At 44.0% G+C, this 24,459-nt stretch overlaps 1 protein-coding gene across 1 annotated transcript in view; it reads right to left on the bottom strand.

Annotated features, from left to right (window-relative positions):
• Positions 1 to 23,795, bottom strand: part of ABRAXAS2 (abraxas 2, BRISC complex subunit) — a 34,977-nt gene extending 11,182 nt beyond the window's left edge. The window contains exons 1-4 of the mRNA XM_003816292.4: positions 23,645 to 23,795; positions 18,874 to 18,964; positions 9,164 to 9,200; positions 6,330 to 6,396 (exon numbers count right to left, since the gene is read on the bottom strand). Coding sequence (XP_003816340.1) covers positions 6,330 to 6,396; positions 9,164 to 9,200; positions 18,874 to 18,964; positions 23,645 to 23,716 — 267 coding nt within the window. The 5' untranslated portion in view covers positions 23,717 to 23,795. The remainder of the gene's footprint in view (positions 1 to 6,329; positions 6,397 to 9,163; positions 9,201 to 18,873; positions 18,965 to 23,644) is intronic.
• Between the last annotated feature and the right edge of the window lie 664 nt (positions 23,796 to 24,459).

The raw sequence follows: 24,459 nt of genomic DNA, 5'->3' as shown, positions 1-24,459 counted from the left end.
AATTTAAAAACATCTGTTTTCAAAACATTTAATTCTTTATTAGAAGATCAATCTTCATACAGCTTCCTTCTTTGAAACCAACTCTGAGTTAAAATCTTGTTTTAAGAAGCAAAGGTAGTTTAAATCTAATAGTGTCATATTAAAATTAAAATTAATAGTAAATTGAGATTGTTTTGACATTTTCATGTAGAAAGTAAGCCAACTTTTGCTGAGGCTAGCATTGTCACAAATATTTTCACTAATTATTACACCACTCTAAGTGAATAATGTTTTCTCCATTGAGTTCATATCATATGCAAAGAACTACAGAGAACAAAGAAATAAGCAAAAGTTCCTGACTTAAGGAGTACTACTGAACATAAAACATATCTTCCCATAGATTAAAGCAATTAATTCTGATATCCCTTAAATAAAAAGAAAACCCAAGCCTTTCTCTCAGGGTATAATTTTTTTTTTTTTTTTTTGAGACAGAGTCTTGCTTTGTCACTCAGGCTAGAGTGCAGTGGCATGATCTCGGCTCACAGCAACCTCCACCTCCTGGGTTCAAGCGATTCCCCTGCTTCAGCCTCCCGAGCAGCTGGTAATACAGGCATGTGCCACCGCGCCTGGCTAATTTATTTTTAGTAGAGATGAGGTTTCACCATGTTGGCTAGGTGGGTCTCAAACTCCTGACCTCAAGTGATCCACCCGCCTCAGCCTCCTAAAGTGCTGGGATTACAGGCATTGAGCCACTGTGCCTGGCCTCAGTATATAATCTGATAGAAGAGATGTTTTGTCCGAAGTTACAGAGCTCATGAGTGACAGCCAAGATGTGGAATCAAGATGCCTGCCTGTTTCCACTGGGCAACACTAACTTTCACATTCTACACTAGACATGATGGTGGCCATAAAAAAGGTAAAAGTAGTTTTCCTTTCAAGAAAACTTGGATACAATTAGATAGAGCTATTGATGCAGGTGAACATGGCACATTTCATTCTAAGATTCAATACTCTGTACCCAACTCCTACTTGGAATGTTGGAATTACCTACTCAGCAAACCTCAGGCATGCCCTGCACTTCCCCTGCCTTCCTGCAAAGACCTGAACAGTGCTCAGCACACTGGCTGTTTTCATGAAATACTCATTGACTAGCAGAATCTTGCAAGTGGCTATTGGATGACTAATAGTGCTTTTCAGTTATGCCAATTCGAACTATTTTATTTCATTTTTTTTCCTAGCTGCCTTTGTTTTGTTTTGTTTTTTTTTTTTTTGGTTTTTGAGATGGAGTCTTGCTCTGTGGCCCAGGCTGGAGAGCAGTGGCGCGATCTTGGCTCAAGCAACCTCCACCTCCTAGGTTCAAGCAATTCTCATGCCTCAGCCTCCTAAGTAGCTGGGATTACAGGAGTGTATTGCCACAACCAGCTGCATTTTTAGTAAAGATGGGATTTTACCATGTTGGCCAGGCTGGTCTCGAACTGCTGACCTCCAGTGATCTGCCAGCCTCGGCCTCCCAAAGTGCTGGCATTACAGGTGTGAGCCACAGTGCCTGGCATATAATAGCTTATTGATTTGATAGATGCCAACAGTTCTAAATAGATTCTCCTGGCTGGGTGTGGTGACTCACTACTGTAATCCAAGCACTTTGGGAGGCCAAGGCAGGAGGATCACTTGAGCCCAGGAGTTTGAGCCCGGCCTGAGCAAGATAGCAAGACCCCATCTCTACAAAAAATTTAAAAAGCACACGCCTGTGGTCCTAGCTACCCAGGAGGCTGAGGCAGGGGGATCACTTGAGCCCAGGAGGGCCAGGCTACAGTGAGCTGTGATCATGCCATTGTACCAGGGTGGCTAACAGAGCAAGACTCTGTCTCAAAAAACAAAACAAAACAAAACAAAACAGATTCTCCTGTCATTCTCATCAATGAAGAATGAGATGCCAAATTAATGTGTATTGGTGATATCTTTGATTCTACCTTTTAGAGCTAACGAACAAACTAGTTGCAAAGCTACTGAGAAACTAAGTCACTGATGTTGAAAAGCACATTTTGCATAGCTATATTTGGGACATGATGAAGAATTATGGATACCTTTCCCTAAAACCTTGTCTCTGCTTATGTTTCTCGGCCAATTTTTCACACAGACTATTCTATCCACAGACCACAGACTATTCTCTATGCTAGGCATTTGCTTACATTTTCATCCCAATATGGGCACGTTTATTGTCTTTAGCTTGTGTTCTTTTGGCCTTATGATGATACAAGGATGGCTGTTTCAGTTACTGTTATCAATTTCAGAGCTTCCGGAAAGCACAAATCCTCCTTACTTGCTTTGTTTGGCCTTAGCCTAAAACCTGAGGCTTGTGCAAACATTGTAAGCACATATGGATTCTGCCAGAACAGTAATTCAGCCTGTGACCAAACTGTACCTACTGGCGGATTTTCTTATCAAAAACATTAGCCTCTATCTTAAGCCTAACATTTTACATGTACCTTGTGGGTCATATAACCACCCTTTTGAGGTAATGATAAAATTTTGTACTTATCCTAGGGGAAAAAATCCAAACAAGAATTATAAAGCTTTTTTTTGAAATCTAAGTGTTATATATCATCTCTGTCTTTGTGCTGGAAATTCAGATTTTTGAAAAAAATCCTTACAGAGTTCATACTTTCTATAAGGTACCAAAGGAAATATATAGCTCCCACTCTCAACAAATATCAAGGAAATGAAACATATTTTCCAAGTAAAATGAAACAACAAACTCATATCACTAATTGCAAAGGAGAACACGAACATTTGTTTTAGCACAAAATTCTATAAAATCAAAACTACAGACCAACTTTTAACTGTTTTGAGACTCTTGGCCGCAGAAAAAGCAGTCAACTCTAGATAGCAACCAACGAGTGGCCTTCTGTGTCTCAAACAGCAAACCTCCTTAAAAATGCCAAAATTAATTTATAAATGTGTCCCTACCTACTAGTGAAAAGACTACATAATAGAGTCTTTTTTTTTTTTTTTGAGTTGGAGTCTTGCTCTGTCGCCCAGGCTGGAGCGCAATGATGCAATCTTGGCTCACTGCAACCTCCACCTCCAGGGTTCAAACCATTCTCCTGCCTCAGGCTTCCGAGTAGCTGGGATTACAGGCATCCGCCATCATGCCCAGCTAATTTTTGTATTTTTGTAGAGACAGGGTTTTGCCATGTCAGCCAGGCAGGTCTTGAACTCCTGACCTCAGGTGATCCATCTGCCTCGGCCTCCCAAAGTGCTGGGATTACAGGCATGAGCCACTGAGCCCGGCTGTAGAGTCTTTGTTTTCAATTTATTTTCAATTATAAAATACATAGTCATTAAAAGAAAAAAAAAACCTTATCAAATAAATTCTTCCTTCATCAATAGATACCCGCACCCTTTATTCACTCCCTTTCCCAAGTCTGACTAGCATCCTTTCAGATCGTTTCCTGTGTATTTGAACACCCACTCAGGCTTTTGTTGTTATATAAAATGGGCTCAAACTACAATCTGCTTTTTTTCATGTAACATAACTTAGAGATCTTTCTATGTCATTACATGAAAACCTCTCTCCTTCTTTGTAAGGACTGCTTCATCTCCCATAGTATGGAAGCACCAACAGAACTGATTTCACTGTTCCCCACTGCTGGACATTTAGGTTGCTTTCAAAATCCCCCCTACAAAATAACCAAACAACAAACATCCTTGTGCACTGGATTGAGGCTGGACGGCTTGGTTTAAACCATGGCTCCATCATGAATTGCTGATGACCTTAAGCAAATGATTTAACCTTAGTTTTCTCAACTATAAAATGAGTAATTTGCCTCATGGGTCTGGTGCAAGGATTAAATGTATCAATACATGTGAAGCGTGCAGAACATGGCCCCGCACAGAGTTCAAGTGTTCAGTTATTCCAGGTTGTTGTATTGTGGTACCCATGTAAAATTATTTTCTTGAGCCAGATTCCTAGAGGTGAAATGGAATATTCAAAATTCTTTCGGTGATTGCAAAACTGTCCTCCCAAATCTCTGTGTTAATTTAGACTCCACCAACTACTGCTTCCCCATTACCCGCAGCCTTGCCAACACTGGGTATTACTAACCTTTTTACTCTTTTGCCAATCTTATGGGCAAAAAATAGTATCTCGTTTCAATTTGTGTTTCCTGATTGAGGTAGAGTATCTTTTCAGTTGTTTCTTGGCCATTTGTGGATTTCTTCTCTTTTTTTTTCCAAGGCAGGGTCTCGCTCTGTCACCCAGGTGGGAGTGTGCAGTGGCGCGATCTCAGCTCACTGCAAACTCTGCCTCCCGGGTTCAAGCGATTCTCCTGCCTCAGCCTCCTGAGTACCTGGTACAAGAGGCACATGCCACCACTCCTGGCTAATTTTTTGTATTTTTAGTAGAGACAGGGTTTCACCGTGTTAGCCAGGGTGGTCTCAATCTCCTGACCTCGTGACCCACCTGCCTCCGCCTCCCCAAATGCTGGGATTACAGGCATGAGCCACCGCACCCAGCCGATTTCTTCTTTCTCTTGTGAATTTCCTGTTCATGGTCGTTACTCATTTTTCTCACTTAAAATTTTGAAATCTGCCAGGTGCAGTGGCTCACACCTGTAATCCCAGCACTTGGGGAGGCCGAGGTGGGCAGATCACTTGAGCCCAGGACTTTGAGACCAGCCTGAGCAACATGGCAAAACCCCGTTTGTACTAAAAACAAAAAATTAGCCAGGTGTGGTGGTGCGTACCTGTAGTTGCAGCTACTTGGGGGGCTGAGGTGGGAGGATCACCTGAGCCTGGGAGGTCGAGGCTGCAGTGAGCCATGATCATGCCACTGCACTCCAGCCTGGGGGAAAACATGAGACCCCCATCTCAAAATAAATAAATACAAATAAAATAAAAATTTGAAATCTGTTTTTAAAAAATACTTCCTGGTACTTCTAATATGTAGTGAGTGCTCTAGAAAATTCTGCTCCAAAAAGAATCTTTATAGAACAAATTTTAGTTTTAGAAAGTATAATTAAGATTCATGGCTGTCTGCAGTGGCTCATGCCTGTAATCCCAACACTTTGGGAGGCCGAGGCAGGTGGATCACTTGAGTTCGAGACCAGCCTGGGCAACATGGTGAAACCCTGTCTCTACTAAAAATGTAAAAATTAGCCAGGTGTGGTGGTGCACCCCTGTAGTCCCAGCTACTCAGGAGGCTGAGGCAGAAGAACTGCTTGAACCTGGGAGGTGGAGTTTGTAGTGAGCCGAGATCGCGCCACTGCACTGCAGCCTAGGTGACAGAGCCAGACTCCATCTCAAAAAAATAAAAAACTTTAAAAAAAAGTATAATGAAGATTCATAATTTAAAATATGAAAAACGAGGAGGTAAGGTAGCATCTGAGAGATGAGGGACGGGCTGCTAAGAGATTCCAGAATGTCTGCTCCCAGGCAAATCACTAGTATGAGAGCACTGGACCACGTGATGCCTGTGGCTGCTTTAACACTCCTTCCTGGTTGGGCAGGCAGCTTGGTTAGACTACCAGGATGGAGCACCTCTTGAGTTTACTATCATGCATAAAGCTATTTGCCTTTCTTCTGACCTATGCTTCCACACTTCCTATTCTTCCTTTTATCCTTACCTGCTCCTGTACATTAGAATGGCTGTTGTTTTAATATAACTGCACTTACTCCTGACACTGTTAAACAACGGCATTTTGTTTTCTGTTTGACAAGTTGAAAACTTTTATTGGTACTTTCTTCCTCAAGAGATGGTTAGTAACGGATCTATTTTTATAGAATTAATATCCCAAGGTAAAAAAAGTAAAACCCATACATAGTATAACACGGTAAATTACAAATGGCATTATTAGACACTACTGCAACAATAAAACTTTGGTTTATTTTCAGTTGTATTCAGACTTGCTTACCTAGTCTACACATAACTAGAACATCATATGCAAATGTTGATAGAAATAATAAATACATGACCTTTTGGAAAAACACCTGTGTTCAACTTTTTTTTTTTTCTTTTTTTTTTAAGTTGAGATGGAGTCTCGCTCTGTCTCCCAGGCTGGAGTGCAGTGGTGCAATCTTGGCTCACTGCAACCTCTGCCGCCAGGGTTCTAGCAATTCTCATTCCTCAGCCTCCTGAGTAGCTGGTATTACAGGCATGTAATAATAATGGTATCATGCTATAAATATCTAAATTTTTTTCTATTGATACATCAGAAAATCTATGTAGGTTAACAAAACTCTTACATATTAACATGAAATCTTATTGTTCCATTTTACATTCCTGTCTGGTTTTATCTTTTCGGTGATAAGGAACGATTTCAGAATCATACTGGGTAACAAACAGAACATACCTTTCTCCGATCTTTAAGAATCCTGTCCAAACTCTCCTCATTCACTTTGCTTGCGTAGTCATAAAAACTGTTTAAGAGAAAAAAATCTTGTACTAACACCACATAGTATTGTGACATAGACGTGCTTGGCTGCATATGCCTGTGGTAACCCTAATGAAGACCTAACTTCTCACCTTACACAGGTTTACACAGGTACATAAAGAGAAATCAGTCCAAATGTTTTTCTGAAATGAGGTCCCTTTTGCATTGACGAATACTCAAGAGATTGCTACATTCAAAAGATATTACTTCCACATGTGGGAGGTGCTGATAGCAAGTAATTATAAAATCTGGGGTTTCAAATGGCTGTGACATTTTTCTTTGTTTCTAGGTATCAATTACTTATGAAAAAAAGATAACGTAGCAGCTCATTTTCTGAGAAATGAAGAAGGGAAGTAAACATTTGTGGGATGTGGAAGAAGACATTGGGCTGCCTACTTTCTCAGGTTGTTTCATTCCATTCTTGCCTCAGTGCTGGGAGGTATTAGTTTGACCCAACAATTCCACAATTTATTCCCAGTTTCATAGATAAACACACCAAGGCCAAGTGACTTCCTCCAAATCACAGGGCTGGTAGACAGAAGGGCTGGAATTTGAAGCCAGGTCTGGCTAGCTTCGAACCTAATACAATCACCTCCAAAAGAGACCAACATGACCAGGATCCCGTGGTGCGCATCCAGGTATAATGATGCGTGGGCCTCCTCTACCACTGGACATGGGCTTGGGAAAGCCACACCTCTACTTCTTTCCTACCACCATAAACCTGGGCCTGATAAGCCAGAAAGGAGTTCAAGATACGGTTAAAAACAAACAAAAAAAGCCACTGACTTGGAAGGCAAGAGACACAAGCTCCAGCTCCAGTTCTGTTTCTCACTATATGATCTGGGGCAAGTCACTCCACCTGGTTTCCATTCCATTTTTTGCAAAATAAGGAGTTTGGAATAGACAGATGTTATCTAAGGTTTCTTTTGGCTCTAATAACTGAGTCTAATCTTTTTTTTTTTTTTTTTTGAGATGGAGTCTCGCTCTGTCACCCAGGCTGGAGTGCAGTGGCGCGATCTCAGCTCTCTCCAAGCTCCACCTCCCAGGTTCATGCCATTCTCCTGCCTCAGCCTCCCAAGTAGCTGGGACTACAGGCGCCTGCCACCGTACCTGGCTAATTTTTTGTATTTTTAGTAGAGACGGGGTTTCACTGTGTTAACCAGGATGGTCTCGATCTCCTGACCTCATGATCCACCTGCTTTGGCCTCCCAAAGTGCTGGGATTACAGGCGTGAGCCACCGCACCCGGCCAACTAAGTCTATTCTTTAAACTCAAATCCTTGTTCTGGTACTACTTTGCTGACAGTATTTTAATGAATTCCTGAGAAGGCTGAGGCAGGGTACACCTAGAGAAGCTTTGGACAGTCAAGACCAAATCAGACACCTTCGTAGACCAGACAGAAGCAATGTGTGAACCAGAGCCTAAACAATTTCACTTGCTCTGAGATTCCCCTCAAACGAACTGCTGGCTGCTCGTCTTGCTTCCCCATTCCTGTTTTGCTTTTGTGTAAATCTAAAAGAGGCGAGGTTCTCAGCAACTGATGGCTTCATTTATAGGTAGCCATCTTGCATGGTGACAATTCTCTGAAGCAATCAATAGGTGCGGGTGGATGTTCGAGGGTGAATATGACACAAGTCCCCAGGGATTTTTGGGTGCAAGGGGGCTAGGTGTTTGGGCCAGCTGACAGTGGGAGAGTGGTCAGGGTGAAAACTGCAGGGAACAGCAGGAAGAGGCAAGCAGAAAGGGCTGGCTGGCGTTACGGAAGGAAGTGCTGATCAAGAATGCTGATTGTATTCGTGTGGGCAGTGCTAGAAGGAAAGTATTGGCCTGGCTTTTGGAAAGGGGTAAGAAGTTGGGTCTCGGGGAGTTTTATGAAACACAGAGTTGAAATCGTGATCCCAGCCATTAGGTGGAAGGGTTTGGGGCTGAGAAAGAAGGCATAGGCCTGGTGGTGGTTTGGGGGGAAGTCCAGTGAGTAAGAGACCCTGGACTTTCTTTTCCTCACTCTTTTCCCTCCAGGTGTCTCTCTGTTGTATGCTTTCTCCTTTCCGAACGTTTCTCCCTTTATTTCTTTTTCGTTCTGTCCTTTAGTTGGTCATAATATGGCATTGGTGTATACAGTAGTCCCCCTCTTGTCTGCGGTTTCACTTTCCAGTTTCAGTTACCCTTGGTCAATCTCTCAAATATGTTTGAGAGTGAGTGGACACATTCACATAACTTCAATCATCTCTTACTGTGCCTCATTCATAAGTGAAACTTCATGATAGGTATGTACATACAGGAAAAACCATAGTACATATAGATAGGGTTCAGTACTAGCCATGATTTCTGGAGTCTTGCCACATATTGCCCAAGGATAAGCAGGGACTACTGTATTCACTTCAACAAACACAAAAAGAACGTTTTATGCTCCTTTTTCTCACATTTTTAAAGTTGAACACAAAACATTTTTTATTCCTCGTTAAGAATATCCTTTGAATTATTTTATGTTGATTAACTTTTTCTCTATAATTGAAGAGCCCTTGATAGGCTGAGAGGAAATACTTCCATTGTAAATCACTAAGCCCACAACTGACACTCTTCCCTTCCCTTTTCCTAACCTAACACAGTGCCGTGTACAAAGCACTCAATAAATACATGGATTTGGGTACCCTCATGACTTTACAGCCACAATCAGCTACAGGCCAAAATTCACTAGTTTTTTTAATCAATCAATCCTTTTAATAAGGACTAAAAGCTTATATATGGCTTACCTAAAAAGTTTTGAACAAGGCTGATGGTTATGGATTTCTGTAATTAGAAAGAGGAAATACATCTTAGTTAATCATGTAAGACATAGGCAACTATAAAATAGCTCAGGACTTTTTTTTTTTAATCAAAATCTCTGACAACAAAGACAGCTTTTCCCTCTGCCAAACAGTTGCTACATGTACACCAGTCTGAATACTCACCCTCAGTGACACACTCTCAGAATAAAAGAGACTACAGAATGAAAGTTCTATTTCTATTTGTCCATGTATGATGAGCACATATCTGAAAGATATTATTCAGGAATACGCAGCTATTCTGTACCTTATTCAATCTTATCTATTTAAAAAAGCATCATGGGAAAAAGCAACCACTGACTGGAAGCATTTAATCAAGTGGGATAAAAGCTGTGAGGATAGGCAGGTCGCAGTGGCTCACGCCTGTAATCCCAGCACTTTGGGAAGCTGAGGCGGACAGATCACTAGGTCAGGAGTTCAAGACCAGTCTGGCCAACATGGTGAAACCCCATCTCTACTAAAAATACAAAAATTAGCTGGGCGTGGTGGCGGGCGCCTGTAATCTCAGCTACTTGGGAGGCTGAGGCAGGAGAATCACTTGAACCCGGGAGGCTGAGGCTGCAGTGAGCAGAGATCGCGCCACTGCACTCCAGCCTGGGCAACAGAGCGAAACTCTGTCTCATATTAAAAAAAAAAAAAAAAAAAAAAAAAAAGCTGCGAGGACAGCTTGGGGACAGAGGGCCTTAACCACCCTCACCCTACCATTAATAACCAGTAATAACTCATGACAACTTGGGCCAGGTGTTTTGAAGAGGAAGGAACTCTGGAAGTCTATTAACCCTTTCAAAGATGGTCAGTACCAAGGGAAACAATCATTACAGGGTAGATCATAAAAGCTTCTGAAAAGTTGCTGTGATTAAGCAGAGCGAACAATTTCTTTGAGCTCATCCGGGGGCTTAGGGTCTGGGTTTCTTTATAAGACCATGAAACTAATTGACCATTCAGTTATATTAATCACATTCTCCTAGAGAGCAGCTCATCACCCGCTGTTTAAAAAACCACAGCCTCAGAGTTCCAGGCTGTAATTTTAACTCAATTAAAAGGAAACCACAGGCCGGGCGCAGTGGCTCACGCCTGTAGTCCCAGCTCTTTGGGAGGCCAAGGTGGGTGGATCGCAAGGTCAGGAGATCGAGACCATCCTGGCTAACACGGTGAAACCTCGTCTCCACCAAAAATACAAAAAATTAGCCAGGCGTGTTGGTGGGTGCCTGTAGTCCCAGCTACTTGGGAGGCTGAGGCAAAAGAATGGCGTGAACCCAGGAGGTGGAGCTTGCAGTGAACCCAGATCACGCCACTGCACTCCAGCCTGGGTGACAGTGCGAGACTCCGTTTCAATTAAAAAAAAAAAAGGAATCATAGCCTTCAAGGACATGGGACTAGGCCCAGTAGCTTCTGTACTTGTGTTAATGTTGTCAAAATGAAGTATTTCCACAGGAAAGAAAAGTTCACTTGCCTAGCTATGCAGTAAGATAAACCTTACCTTGGTTGGTCTGCAGGTAGAGTTATCTCAATTGATTGTTTATGGTTACAGACTAAACCCTTGTTCTACTCTTTCCCCCTTCTCACTACTGCACTTGACTAGTCTTATAAAAATAAATTAAAGCTGGGCACAGTGGTGCACACCTGTAATCCCAGCACTTTGGGAGGCCGAGGTGGGCGGATCACGAGGTCAGGAGTTTGAGACCAGCCTGGCTAACATGGTGAAATCCATGTCTACTAAAAATACAAAAATTAGCTGGGTGTGGTGGCGCGCGCCTGTAATCCCAGCTACTCGGGAGGCTGAGGCAGGAGAACTGCTTGAACCCAGGAGGCAGAGGTTGCAGTGAGCCAAGATCATGTCACTACACCCCAGCCTGAATGACAGAGCAAGACTCTGTCTCAAAAATATAAATAAATAAATAAATAAATAAAGGCCAGGTGCAGTAGCTCACACCTGTAATCCCAGCACTTTGGGAGGCCAAGGCGGGTGGATCACCTGAGGTTAGGGGTTCAAGACCAGCCTGGCCAATATGGTCAAAACAAAAATACAAAAATGAGTCGGACATGATGGTGGGTACCTGTAATCCCAGCTACTTGGGAGGCTGAGGTGTGGGAGAATCACTTGAACCCAGGAGGCGGAGGTTGCAGTGAGCCGAGATCACACCATTGCACTCTAGCCTGGGCAACAGAGTGAGACTCGGTCTCAAAAACAAAAGCAAAAAAAAGTACAAATAAAACCTCACCTAGTAATATTTCCTTCTTTTTATCACTAAAAATGATAGAGGCCGGGCGTGGTGGCTCATGCCTCTAATCCCAGCACTTTGGGAGGCCGAGGAGGTTGGATCACCTGAGGTCAGGAGTTTGAGACCAGCCTGACCAAAAGGTGAAACCCCATCTCTACTAAAAATACAAAATTAGCCGGGCATGGTGGCGCATGCCTGTAATCCCAGCTACTTGCGGGACTGAAGCAGGAGAACCACTTGAAACCGGGAGGCAGAGGTTGCAGTGAGTCAAGATTGCGGCATTGCACTCCAGCCTGGGCAACAAAAGTGAAACTCCATCTCAAAATAAATGAATAAATAAAAATGATAAAGTATACCATCATAAGTTATTCCAGAGATACTGTTAGTAATTAGGATGCAGAATCTTTGTTGCAAAAATATTACCTAGAGTTCAGGGAAAAGAAAAACTCATCTTCTACTTTAAAGAACTGTCATTTAATGAAATTCCTGGAGTAAGTTCTGAACTCTGAACGCGCACTGTTACCAAAGCAGTTTCTTTCAAATTTACAAACTGGATTAGAAGCACGCTAAAGACATTCTATAGATACTGTGTGGTACTTTTTGAAGGAAGTTAAAGCTTTCTAAGATGTTTTGCAATACTAAGCACTCATGGAAAAACAGGGTGATGATCTCAAACATGAAAAAGCTGCCGATTGAAATGAACTTGGAGGACACCTTAACCGACAGGTAAACCTCTGGAAGCAGGCAGGGGCTGGGCAGCCTCACCTGGAATTTCCAGAGTTTCTTGTGCCTCAACAACACAGTAGACACCTGCTCATGTACACATCGCCTCTCGGCACACATTTCTTTACAAATCCCTGCTGTGTGGTACTGTTGTTCTTGCTTCTCTTTCTGTTGGGTGCGTTGAACATTTCTTCTCCTTCCTGCTTTCATTCTTTCCAATACTTGTTACTGCATCACCTCATTAACTAAGGACACTTCTGTTGCTGCCTTCTCCCTGCTACTCCTAGAACTAAGGGTAGACAGCTCTGCTTCAAGTGAGTTAGCACAGCTTTTTCAATTCATACATATTCAAAACAAGATGCAGACATTTCATGTTCAAAATGTGATATTCTTTTTTGTTGTTGAGACGGAGTCTCGCTTTGTCGCCCAGGCTGGAGTGCAGTGGCACAATCTCGACTCACTGCAACCTCCGCCTCCCACGTTCAAGCGATTCTCGTACTTCAGCCTCCCGAGTAGCTGGGATTACAGGCGTGCGCCACCTCGCCTGGCTAATTTTGTACTTTTAGTAGATATGGGGTTTCACCATGTTGGCCAGGCTGGTCTCGAACTCCTGACCTCAGGTGATCTGCCTGCCTTGGCCTCCCAAAGTGCTGGGATTACAGGCATAAGCCACCACGCCCAGCCCAAAATGTGATATTCTGTATTGAGTCTTCCTTATTGCAAAGAGTAACGGAAAGGTGTCTGTGCATGGAGTCAGACATTCTCATCAAATAATAAATTTGGTCAATTTATTGTATTTAAAACATTGTTATTCTGGAGGGTAAGCTATGCCAGAAAATCTCTTTATACAACTGGTAGTGAATACTACTCAATGCACTTTTCCTAATGTTTGACTTTTCAACCCAGGTTTTCCAGAGTTCCCAGTTTATGCTTTCAAATGTGTATTTATTTATTTATTTTTGAGACAAGATCTTGCTCTATCACCCAGGCTGGAGTGCAGTGGCATGATCACAGTTCACTGTAGCCTCAATCTCCTAGGCTCAAGTGATCCTCCCACCACAGCCTCCCAAGTAGCTGAGACTACAGGTGTGTGCCACCATGCCTAGCTCATTTTTTTATTTTGTAGAGACAGGGTCTCGCTATATTGTCCAAGCCGGTCTTGAACTCCTGGCCTCAAGCAATCCTCCTACCACGGCCTTTGAAAGCTTTACAGGTGTGAGCCACCTCACCCAGCAATATTTATTTTTAAAAGAAAAATGTTACAATGGGAAGAACACATTTAAGGTAATACTAGTAAACGTTTTGTCCATGAGGGTCCATAATCGTTTCAATGAACTGATCATCGCTAATAAGTTAAAGATTGTACAGCAAAAGATAGCTGTCATGGCCCTGTACTAACAGGGACTCCCCACTGATTGTTACTTCTCCATTTCTACAAAACCATGAAAACAGGTATTTACTGCAAGAGGCAGATGGTTTATGAATCAAAGAATCAGTACTTTATGTTATATAGAATTTTAATTATTTGGGCCGGGTGTGGTGGCTCACGCCTGTAATCCCAGCACTTTGGGAGGCCAAGGTGGGCGGATCACCCAAGGTCGGGAGTTCAAGACCAGCCTAACCAACATGGAGAAACCCCGTCTCTCCTAAAAATACAAAATTAGCGGGTCATGGTGGTGCATGCCTGTAACCCCAGCTACTTGGGAGGCTGAGGCAGGAGAATCACTTGAACCTGGGAAGCGGAGGTTGCGGTGAGCCAAGATTGTGCGCCATTACATTCCAGCCTGGGCAACAAAAGCGAAACTCCGTCTCAAACAAAACAAAACAAAACAAAATTAATTATGTTTTATTATATTTCTTTTTTTTTGAGATGGAGTCTAGCTCTGTCACGCAGGCTGGAGTGCAGTGGCACAGTCTCTGCTCACTGCAAGCTCCGCCTCCCAGGTTCATGCCATTCTCCTGACTCAGCCTCCTGAGTAGCTGGGATTACAGACCCGTGTCACCATACCCAGCTAATTTTTTATATCTTTTAGTAGAGACGGAGTTTCACCGTGTTAGCTAGGATGGTCTCAATCTCCTGACCTCTCCTGACCTCGTGATCTGCCCACCTCGGCCTCCCAAAGTGCTGGGATTACAGGCTTAAGCCACCGTGCCCGGCCCTATTTCTTTAAAAATAAACAGCCAGAGTATTAATCAGAAGTGCTATTTTTGTGATCATGCCAGGTAAGAGAGGTCTTTCTTTCATGGTTTGCTGTCCGTTAACTGCAGGTGGCAATTTAACCTTCATCTTCCAGATTATGGTTGAAAACTCAGCTGCATACAATAAATAACTGCACAGATGTTCTATGAAACAAAATTCTGTTTTAGGATTTTATTTTATTTATTTATTTTTTTTGAGATGGAGTCTTGCTCTGTCGCCCAGGCTGGAGTGCAGTGGCGCAGATCTCAGTTCACTGAAACCTCCGCATCCCGGGTTCACGTCATTCTCCTGCCTCAGCCTCCCACATAGCTGGGACTACAGGCGCCTGTCCGGCTAATTTTTTGTATTTTTAGTAGAGACGGGGTTTCACCATGTTAGCCAGGATGGTCTCGATCTCCTGACCTCGTGATCCACCCACCTCGGCCTCCCAAAGTGCTGGGATTACAGGCGTGAGCCACCACGCCCGGCTGTTTTAGGGTTTTAAAGAATTAAGCAAAACGAAAAGAAAAATAAAAACACCCTAGATGGGCCAGCGTGGTTGCTCACGCCTGTAATCCCAGCACTTTGGGAGGCCAAGGCGGATGGATCACAAGGTCAAGAGATCGAGACCATCCTGGCCAACATGGTGAAACCCCATCTCTACTAAAAATACAAAAATTAGCTGGGAGTGGTGGCGTGCACCTGTAGTTCCACCTACTCGGGAGGCTGAAGCAGGACAATCACTCGAACCCAGGAGGTGGAGGCTGCAGTGAGCTGAGATTGCACCACTGCACTCTAGCCTGGTGACAGAGCGAGACTCCATCTCCAAAAAAAAAAAAAAAAAAAAAAATCCTTGACGAAAGACTAACTGTACCATCTTACACATCGCAAGTCTTTTTTCTTTTAAGATGAGATCTTGCTCTGTTGCTCAGCCTGGAGTGAACTGGTATGATCACGGTTCACTGTAGCCTCAAACTTTCGGGCTCAAGCAATCCTCCCACCTCGCTTTCTGAGTAGCTAGGACTACAGAAGCACAACACCACGCCTGGCTAATTATAAAAATTTCTTGTAGAGACAGGGTCTCGCCACCTTGCCCAGGCTGGTCTTGAACTCCTGGCCTCAAGCCATCCTCCTGCCTCGGCCTCCCAAAGTGTTGGGATTACAGGTATGAGCCACTGCACCCAGTTTCAAATCTTTACTTAGTAAATAAGTCAATAATGTGGTGAGTGGGTTTTATAGTTTTGATCCACCAGGGCAGGAGTATCCAATCTTTTGGCTTCCCTGGGCCACATTGGAAGAAGAATTGTCTTGGTCCACACATAAAATATACTAACACTAGCTGATGAGCTTAAAAAAAATTGCAAAAAAATATCATAATGGCTGGGCGTGGTGGCTCATGCCCGCAATCCCAGCACTTTGGGAGGCCAAGGTGGGTGGATCACCTGAGGTCGGGAGTTCGAGACCAGCCTGACCAACATGGAGAAACCCCGTCTCTACTAAAAATACAAAAATTAGCCGGGCATGGTGGTGCATGCCTGTATTCACAGCTACTAGGGAGGCTGAGGCAGGAGAATTGCTTGAACCCGGGAGGTGGAGGTTGTGGTGAGCCAAGATCGTGCCATTGCACTCCAGCCTGGGAAACAAGAGTGAAACTCGGTCTCAAAAAAAAAAAAAAAAAAAAAAAAATCTCATAATGTTTGAAGAAAGTTTACAAATTTGTGTTGGGCCTCATTCAAAGCTGTCATGGGCTGCATGCACCCTACAGGCCGTGGGTTGGACAAGCCTGCATTAGGAGGTAGTTCAGCCTCTTGATATCCCTTAATCCTGACCTAACTTCAATACACACCCTTGGGGCCAGGCGTGGTGGCTCACACCTGTAATCCCAGCACTTTGGGAGGCCAAAGCGGGTGGATCACCTGAGGCCACGAGTTCGAGACCAGCCCGACCAACATGGAGAAACCCCGTCTCTACTAAAAATACAAAAATTAGCTGGGCATGGTGGCATGCACCTGTAATCACAGCTACTCGGGAGGCTGAGGCAGGAGAATCGCTTGAACCCGGGATGCGGAGGTTGCAGTGAGCTGACGCCACTGCCCTCCAGCCTGGGCAACAGAGCCAGACTGCATCTCCAAAATAAATGAATAAATAAATAAATAAAACACCCTTGTCCCCTACCCCACATACTAGAAGCCTATCAGAACAGGCTTGAAATTAATTATTTGCTCCCAACATGACCAAACTTGCCACTTGCCAACAGTATCTCTTCATTTTTCTTTTCTTTTTTTCTTTTTCTTTTTTTTTTTTTTTGAGACAGAGTTTCGCTCTTGTTGCCCAGGCTGGAGTGGAATGGCACAATCTCAGCTCACCACAACCTCTGCCTCCCAGGTTCAAGCGATTCTCCTGCCTCAGCCTCCCGAGTAGCTGGGATTACAGGCATGTGCCACCACACCCGGCTAATTTTTGTATTTTTAGTAGAGACGGGGTTTCTTCATGTTGGTCAGGCTGGTCTTGAACTCCCAACCTCGGGCGATCCGCCCAACTTGGCCTCCCAAAGTGCTGGGATTACAGGCATGAGCCACTGCACCCCGCTAGCCAACAGTATTTCAAACCACAAACCACTCATCTCCACATACTCTGTATTTTAGTCATATGAACAGGCCAGATTCGCTATGTGTTTTATGCAGACCTCGTTCTGTGCTCCCCTGAATGTACTGCCCATCAAGTTTACCTCCTGACACACATCTTTACTGATTTCTCCACTAGCAGTTTTCCTCTCAACTTTGGGCAGTTCGGGGATTTTCTCTGTTACTTTCTTATAGAATTCTTCTCGCACTGTCTGGTATTTCTTCCTGCCTGTCTAATCCTCCCCGCAGCTCTAGGAGGCAGGGATGATTCTGGGTATTTCCTTCACTGCCCAGCACACACCTCACATATGAAAGTTCTTCAATAAATGTTTGCCGCATTGCCAGGCACGGTGGCTCACGCCTGTAATCCCAGCAGTTTGGGAGGCTGAGGCGGGCGGATCACGAGGTCAGGAGATCGAGACCGTCCTGGCTAACACGGTGAAACCCCGTCTCTACTAAAAATACAAAAAAATTAGCCGGGCGTGGTTGCAGGCGCCTGTAGTCCCAGCTACTCGGGAGGCTGAGGCAGGAGAATGGCCTGAACCCGGGAGGCGGAGCTTGCAGTGAGCCGAGATCGCGCCACTGCACTCTAGCCTGGGCGACAGAGCAAGACTCCGTCTCAAAAAAAAAAAAAAAAAAAAAGTTTGCCGCATAAATAAATGAAAAGTTCCTTGCTTTGTTCAGAGTATTAGGATATGCAGTTTGGTGATCTGCCTGAAGTGTACCTGAAAGGACTATGACCTCTATTTATCAAAAGGAGGCTGATCCAAAGAGAGTGGGCGTGTCTATAGCTATAAAGACTCCTTCATCTTCCCCAGATATCTCCTCCGAAGTGGGTATTTGGCTTATCCCTCAGAAGGCTGTATAGGTTTAGTAAATATCCCATGTAAACAAATGTAAATATCCTTGCTGGATCCCTTTAGGAAGGACCAGCACAATATATGAATTCGTTATAGTATGAGGTGATTTTGGCAATGGGGAGAGCCTGATTTGCAAACTTGAGGTTCATGGTGGTTTTAAAGAGACTATCAATCAAGTGGTCACACAGCAATTCAGTGAAAGTCACCCCCATTGGTGGGTAAGGAATACTTTATAGAAGACCCATACTTATAGCTAGACATTCTGTTTTCTCTGACTTTATACTGACATAAAAACATTTCATATCATTTATTAGTGCAAATAATTTTAGTTTTTTTCTTTCTTTTTGAGACAAGATCTTCGCTCACTGCAACCTCTGCCTCCCGGGTTCAGGCGATTCTCCTGCCTCAGCATCCTGAGTAGCTGGGATTACAGGCACCCGCCACCACGCCTGGCTAATTTTTGTATTTTTAGTAGAGACGGGGTTTCACCATGTGGGCCAGGATGGTCTCGAACTCCTGACCTCAGGTGATCCACCTGCCTCAGCCTCCCAAAGTGCTGGGATTACAGGCATGAGCCACCATGGCCGGCCTTATTTTCGTTTTTCTCTACATACTCTTTGAATTCTTTTTTTTTTTTTTGAGACAGAGTCTTGCTCTGTCCTCCAGGCTGGAGTGCAGTGGCGCGATCTCGGCTCACTGCAACCTCCGCCTCCCAGGTTCACGCCATTCTCCTGCCTCAGCCTCCTGAGTAGCTGGGACTACAGGCGTCCGCTACCATGCCCGGCTATTTTTTTTGTATTTTTAGTAGAGATGAGGTTTCACTGTGTTAGCCAGGATGGTCTCGATCTCCTGACCTCGTGATCCGCCCGCCTCGGCCTCCCAAAGTGCTGGGATTACAGGCGTGAGCCACCGCGCCTGGCATACTCTTTGAATTCTTTAGGATAAAATCAGTTAAGGGCAAAACAACAAAACAAACATTAAGTAAATATACAAAAAAGATATTTCTAAGGTCATTGAGAAATTTACTTACCAATTACTTGCAGAAATTCTGTGTTGCTGATTTGTGAGTCACTGATGCTAAACGTTTCCTCTTGTCTTACCTCTCCCAGTAAAAATCCTTCCTAAAAGTAATTAAAGAAAATAATTGCAGACTAAAAATAAAAATGACTTTTACTGAAATTAAGAGGAATTGAGGACATATAAATTTACAATTTTCACAATAATCCAAACAAGCTTCCCATGTAAACCACTATTCTATAAACCAACAGACTAAAGCAATCTGAGGTATATCTATTAATTGGATTGTTCCAAAAAAGGATAACAAGATAAAATATTATTTTAATCCCTTCAACTCCTCCCTGTTTTTGGAAGAGTGAATTTCATCACCTAAATCTTAAGTATCATAACCAATGTCAAAAAACTCAGGAAGTAGATATATTTCAAAGTTGCTTTCTTGAAATCACATACAATTTATTTTGTTGTTGTAAAAACATCGCTGATGATGAAAAGATAAAGTTAACACAATGACAACTAAATGCTTTTATACAGGCTGGCATAGAAAATTAGGATTTTAGCAAAACAATTAAATTCCCTATCATCCACATGAACCTTTTTCTTGCCTTTTTTTTTCTTTTTTTTTTTTGAGACGGAATCTTGCTCTGTCACCCAGGCTGGAGTGCAGTGGCGCAATCTCTGCTAACTGCAAGCTCCACCTTCCGGGTTCATGCCATTCTCCTGTCTCAGCCTCCTGAGTAGCTGGGACTACAGGCACCCGCCACCATGCCTGGCTAATTTTTTTTTTTTTGTATTTTAGTAGAGACGGGGTTTCACCGTGTTAGCCAGGATGGTCTTGATCTCCTGACCTCGTGATCCGCCCACCTGGGCCTCCCAAAGTGCTGGGATTACAGGCGTGAGCCATCATGCCCAGCCGAACCTTTTTCTTTAATAAATGCAGAGGTTAACTTATTTACACTTTTGGAGGGCATTTACCACCACAGTTGATTGGCTCATTACCTACTCTTTGTGTACTTGCTGCCATGTTCTGCACAAGCACAGCTGGGAGAAAACATACTCTAAATCCTAAAGTAACTTTCCTATAAAGAGGGTTGAACTGAGAAGCTGTCCTGGAATCTCTCTCCCCAGATATCACACGGCTTACTCCTTTCCTTCATTCAGGTCTTTACTCAAATGGCACCTTAGCGGAGAGGCCTTGCCTGACCAACTTAATGGAAATAGCATCTGCCAGGCACTCTGCCCCCTTTACCTTACATTCTCTTTCTTCTTGGCCTTCTCACTATCCATCATATTACATATTTATAAATAAATACATTTATTATCCCTTGCCAGAATGTAAACTCCACGAGAGCAGGGACTGTGTGCTTATTCACTGCTCTATCTCAGCACCCAGCACAATGCCTAACACTTAGTAGGTGCCTCACTAACACTGGTTGAATAAATTTGTTGAAACAATGCCCTTGTACGATATATCCTTCTATTCTAAGTTGATCCTTCAAATCAATTAATGAAGTTTCCTAGTTTAAAAACATTTCCAGTTTAAAGTGAGAATCTATGGGAGTGGGGAAAGACAGACACTTTACAGCCTAGTTTTTGTATTTGATTTGAGGAGGGGGAGTGTCCTAAAATACCAAATAATCACAGAGCATTTCTTAAACTTAGGAAATACATAGGCCGGGCATGGTGGCTCTTGCTTGTAATCCCAGCACTTTGGGAGGCCAAGGTGGGTGGACTGCCTGAGGTCAGGAGTTTGAGACCAGCCTGGCCAACATGGAGAAACCCCGTCTCTACTAAAAATATAAAAACTAGATGGGTGTGGTGGTGCGCACCTGTAATCCCAGCTACTAGAGCGGCTGAGGCAGAAGAATCGCTTGAACCCAGGAGACGGAGGTTGCAGTGAGCCAAGATTGTGCCACTGCACTCAAGCCTGGGTGACAGAGCAAGACTCTGTCTCAAAAAAAAAAAAAGAAAGAAAAAAAGAAATATATATATTCCCTTAAAAAAAAAACTCTGAGATCCAAAGGAGTGTCCATGACTACTAATTTGAGAAACACTGCCTAAATCAGCTTGTTTTACCCTAAGAAAATCTTTCAGTTATGAATTCTCACCACAAAAGCAGTTTTGTCTTGTCACAAGCAAAAGACAAACAAAACAAATACCCACTTTCAAAAAATCAAAGTGAAAAAATAATTTCATATTCACACAGAACTTTAGACTTAAGAACATAGCTAGATTCCTAGTATTCTACAGCACTGGGTTGCTGGATTTAGCAAAAAAGATACAAGACACACAATAAAATTTTAATTTCAGATAACAAATAATTATTTTGTAAGTTTTGGGATATACTTATACCATAAATAAATTGCTATTTATCTAAAATTCAAATTAACTGAGTGTGCTGTATTTCATCTGGTAACCCTACAACAGTCTTCCATTTGTGGAATAACGATATAACTCAACAGTGACATCAAGAAATTCTAGGTCAGATGCGGTGGGTCACGCCTGTAATCTCAACACTTTAAGAGGCCAAAAATGGAAGATCGCTTAACGCCAGGAGTTTGAGATGAGCCTGGGCCACATAGCAAGAACTTGTCTGTAATTTTTTTTAAAAAAGGACATTCTAAAGCCAAGTACAAGTGGAATGTTTATACATCTACTGGTCTGGATTATCTGAGCCAATGTTCCTTTATAGTAGGAGTTGGCAAACTATGGCATGGGGACTAATTCCAGCCTAATGCTTATTAATGTACGGCCTGTAAGCTAAAAATGGTTTCTATGTTATTTTATTATTATTTTTGTTGCCCAGGCTGGAGTGCAATGGCGCGATCTCGACTCACCACAACCTTTGCCTCCCGGGTTCAAGCGATTTTCCTGCCTCAGCCTCCCTAGTAGCTGGGATTACAGGCATGTGCCACCACGCCTGGCTAATTTTATATTTTCAGTAGAGACGGGGTTTCTCCTTGTTGGTCAGGCTGGTCTTGAACTCCTGACCTCAGGTGATCTGCCCGCCTCAGCCTCCCAAAGTGCTGGGATTACAGGCATGAGCTACCGTGTCCAGCTAATAAGAGTCACTTGAATCTTTTATTGTCTATAGATGCTTTCTCCCAATAATAGCAGAGTTGAATAGTTGCTATAGAGACCATATGGCTTACAAAGCCTACAAAGTTTACTATCTGGCCCTGTACAGAAAAGTATGCTAGCCCCAGGTCTACAAATGAGTGGTTTTAAATTAATTTCTTGACTGGACAAAATAAGTATGAACTACAAAAGTAAATTGTTGGTTCTTCAACCTTAAAATTGAAATTATTTTCAAGGATTCCACATCTATAATTGTGGCAAAGTTAATATAAACAGGCATGGTCATATAAAACACAGTTGCAAACTATAGGCATTGGTGAAAATTTCTATGAAGTCAAGCACCACGCCTTGCAGAGTAGATATTAAGGGATATCTCTTGAATTAATTTTTTTCAACAGGTAGCTGCTTGTTCTTACAGTAATCTTGCCATATACATAAACTGTGATATTAGTAGGCATTCAAGAAATAGAGTAAAGGACCCATTTTTTTCATAGTCCATGGACACGAGCGGTATCACAAACCCTTACATATGGAACTATATTACATTATTAAATAGCTGGTTGTAGTACCCTAGGCCATAGTCTTCAAAGCTGCTTCTGGAAAAACCCATGATGTATACATTCCTATTCCTATCATTAAGTTCTACCATCAACACTGAAGAGATGAAAGGTACAATAATTTAATTGCATTCAATTTACTAATGGAATCACCTCCCTGTGAAATCAGTTTTTATTAATGGAAGCTAAGATTGCTGACATCAAACCAAATGCAGTTCCTCCTTCTGCAGTGTACCATTTTGCTTTGTAATGACAACCAAAAACCCCACACATAGGTTTAATGAGTTTGAATCATTCACTATTAACATCACTTAAAATAATCCCCCAATTTGGTGGCCAAATTATATACCTCCTTTAAGAGAGAAGTGATCTAGTTTCACAAAGCATTTCCAATCAGAGGCCAATGACGTTAAAAGACAATTTGTAAAATAAAGACACTGAAACAGACAGGATCTGCTCCTCCTGTGGGCTCACAGCCTATGCATTTCCCATCACTCAGTAGTGGGCCTGTCACTTCCCTATTTCACTGTGACTAGTGAAAGAACTAGTCACAAAGAACTAAACACGCAACTTCAAGGAAATACAAAATAGACCCTGCACCGAACGCTCCTGTATACATTCTCCATTTTGCATCAGGGCGAAGAAAACACACAGAACCGTGTCTAACAAGTATCAATAGTGACAGCCACGGTTTCACTCGCAGCACCCCCACGACAACCTGTGAGACCGGCGGGCGGGGCTGAGTACCTCGCCTACTGGACTAAACGCCCGGCCTTTAGATTCCTTCCCGACCCCGTGCGCCCCTCTTAAGTCTAGAAGCCTGACTTTCAGGGAGGGGCAGGCGCTCGGTTTCCACCGAGCGACTCCTGACACTGCAGGAGGCCAGGTGGGACAGCTTTGCTGCACGGGAGACGGCTGTGCCGGGACGGCCGAGCGGCTGAGAGCGCGAAGCCAGGGGGCCTGTCCCAGGGGCGAAGGAGCCCCCAGAGGCAAGAGCTCACCGGGGGCGGGAGCCGCCCGGGTCACCAGCTCCTCCGGCCGGCCCTGGTGCCCAGGGGGCGAGCCGCATGAGGTCCCGGCTTGGCCGCGAGCGCTGGCCTGAGACAGAGGCTGAAAGCCCCCAGCGGGCGCGGCAGGGGGCCCGGCACCTACGTGGTCCGCGTTGCTGTTGGCGCTGTGGAAACACACAGCACTGAAGGTGTAGCCCGAAATGGACGCCGCCATGATGGAAATCTCCAGCTACCCCATCATGCCCCGCGGAGGGCACACGGCCTTCCGGACGGCCCGACCCCTTGGCATCATGGGAAGTGGAGTCTGCGGCGGGCAGCGGCCGAGGGCCCTGAGCGCTCACAGTCTTGAGGGCTGAGGAACGCCGGTTTTTGCGATCGGAAGGACCCCGGCACCGTATCCTCCGCAGGGGTGTCGCTCCCGACACGCCTCAGACAGCGGTTGATAGTTCCGCAAACAGTTCTTTCCCTTTGCAAGTGAAACCTTAGTATTAAAAGACAACATTCTAGCCGGGCGCAGTGGCTCACGCCTGTAATCCCAGCACTTTGGGAGGCCGAGGCGGGCGGATCACCTGAGGTCAGGAGTTCGAGACCAGCCTGACCAACATGGAGAAACCCTGTCTATATTGAAAATACAAAAACTAGCCGGGCGTGGTGGCACATGCCTGTAATCTCAGCTACTCGGGAGGCTGAGGGAGGGGAATGGCTTGAACCCGGGAGGCGGAGGTTGCGGTGAGTCGAGATCGTGCCATTGCACTCCAGCCTGGGCAGCAAGAGCGAAGCTTCGTCTCACACACACAAAAAAGGCCAACATTTAGGCTGAGCGTGGTGGCTCGCGCCTGTAATCCCAGCACTTTGGGAGGCCGAGGTGGGCGGATCACGAGGTCAGGAGTTTGAGACCATCCTGGCTTACACGGTGAAACCCCGTCTCTACTAAAAATACAAAAAATTAGCCGGACG

Source organism: Pan paniscus, chromosome 8 (assembly GCF_029289425.2).
Source record: "Pan paniscus chromosome 8, NHGRI_mPanPan1-v2.0_pri, whole genome shotgun sequence".
Lineage (NCBI taxonomy): Eukaryota > Metazoa > Chordata > Mammalia > Primates > Hominidae > Pan > Pan paniscus.
This window is presented reverse-complemented; position numbering and strand designations above follow the sequence as displayed.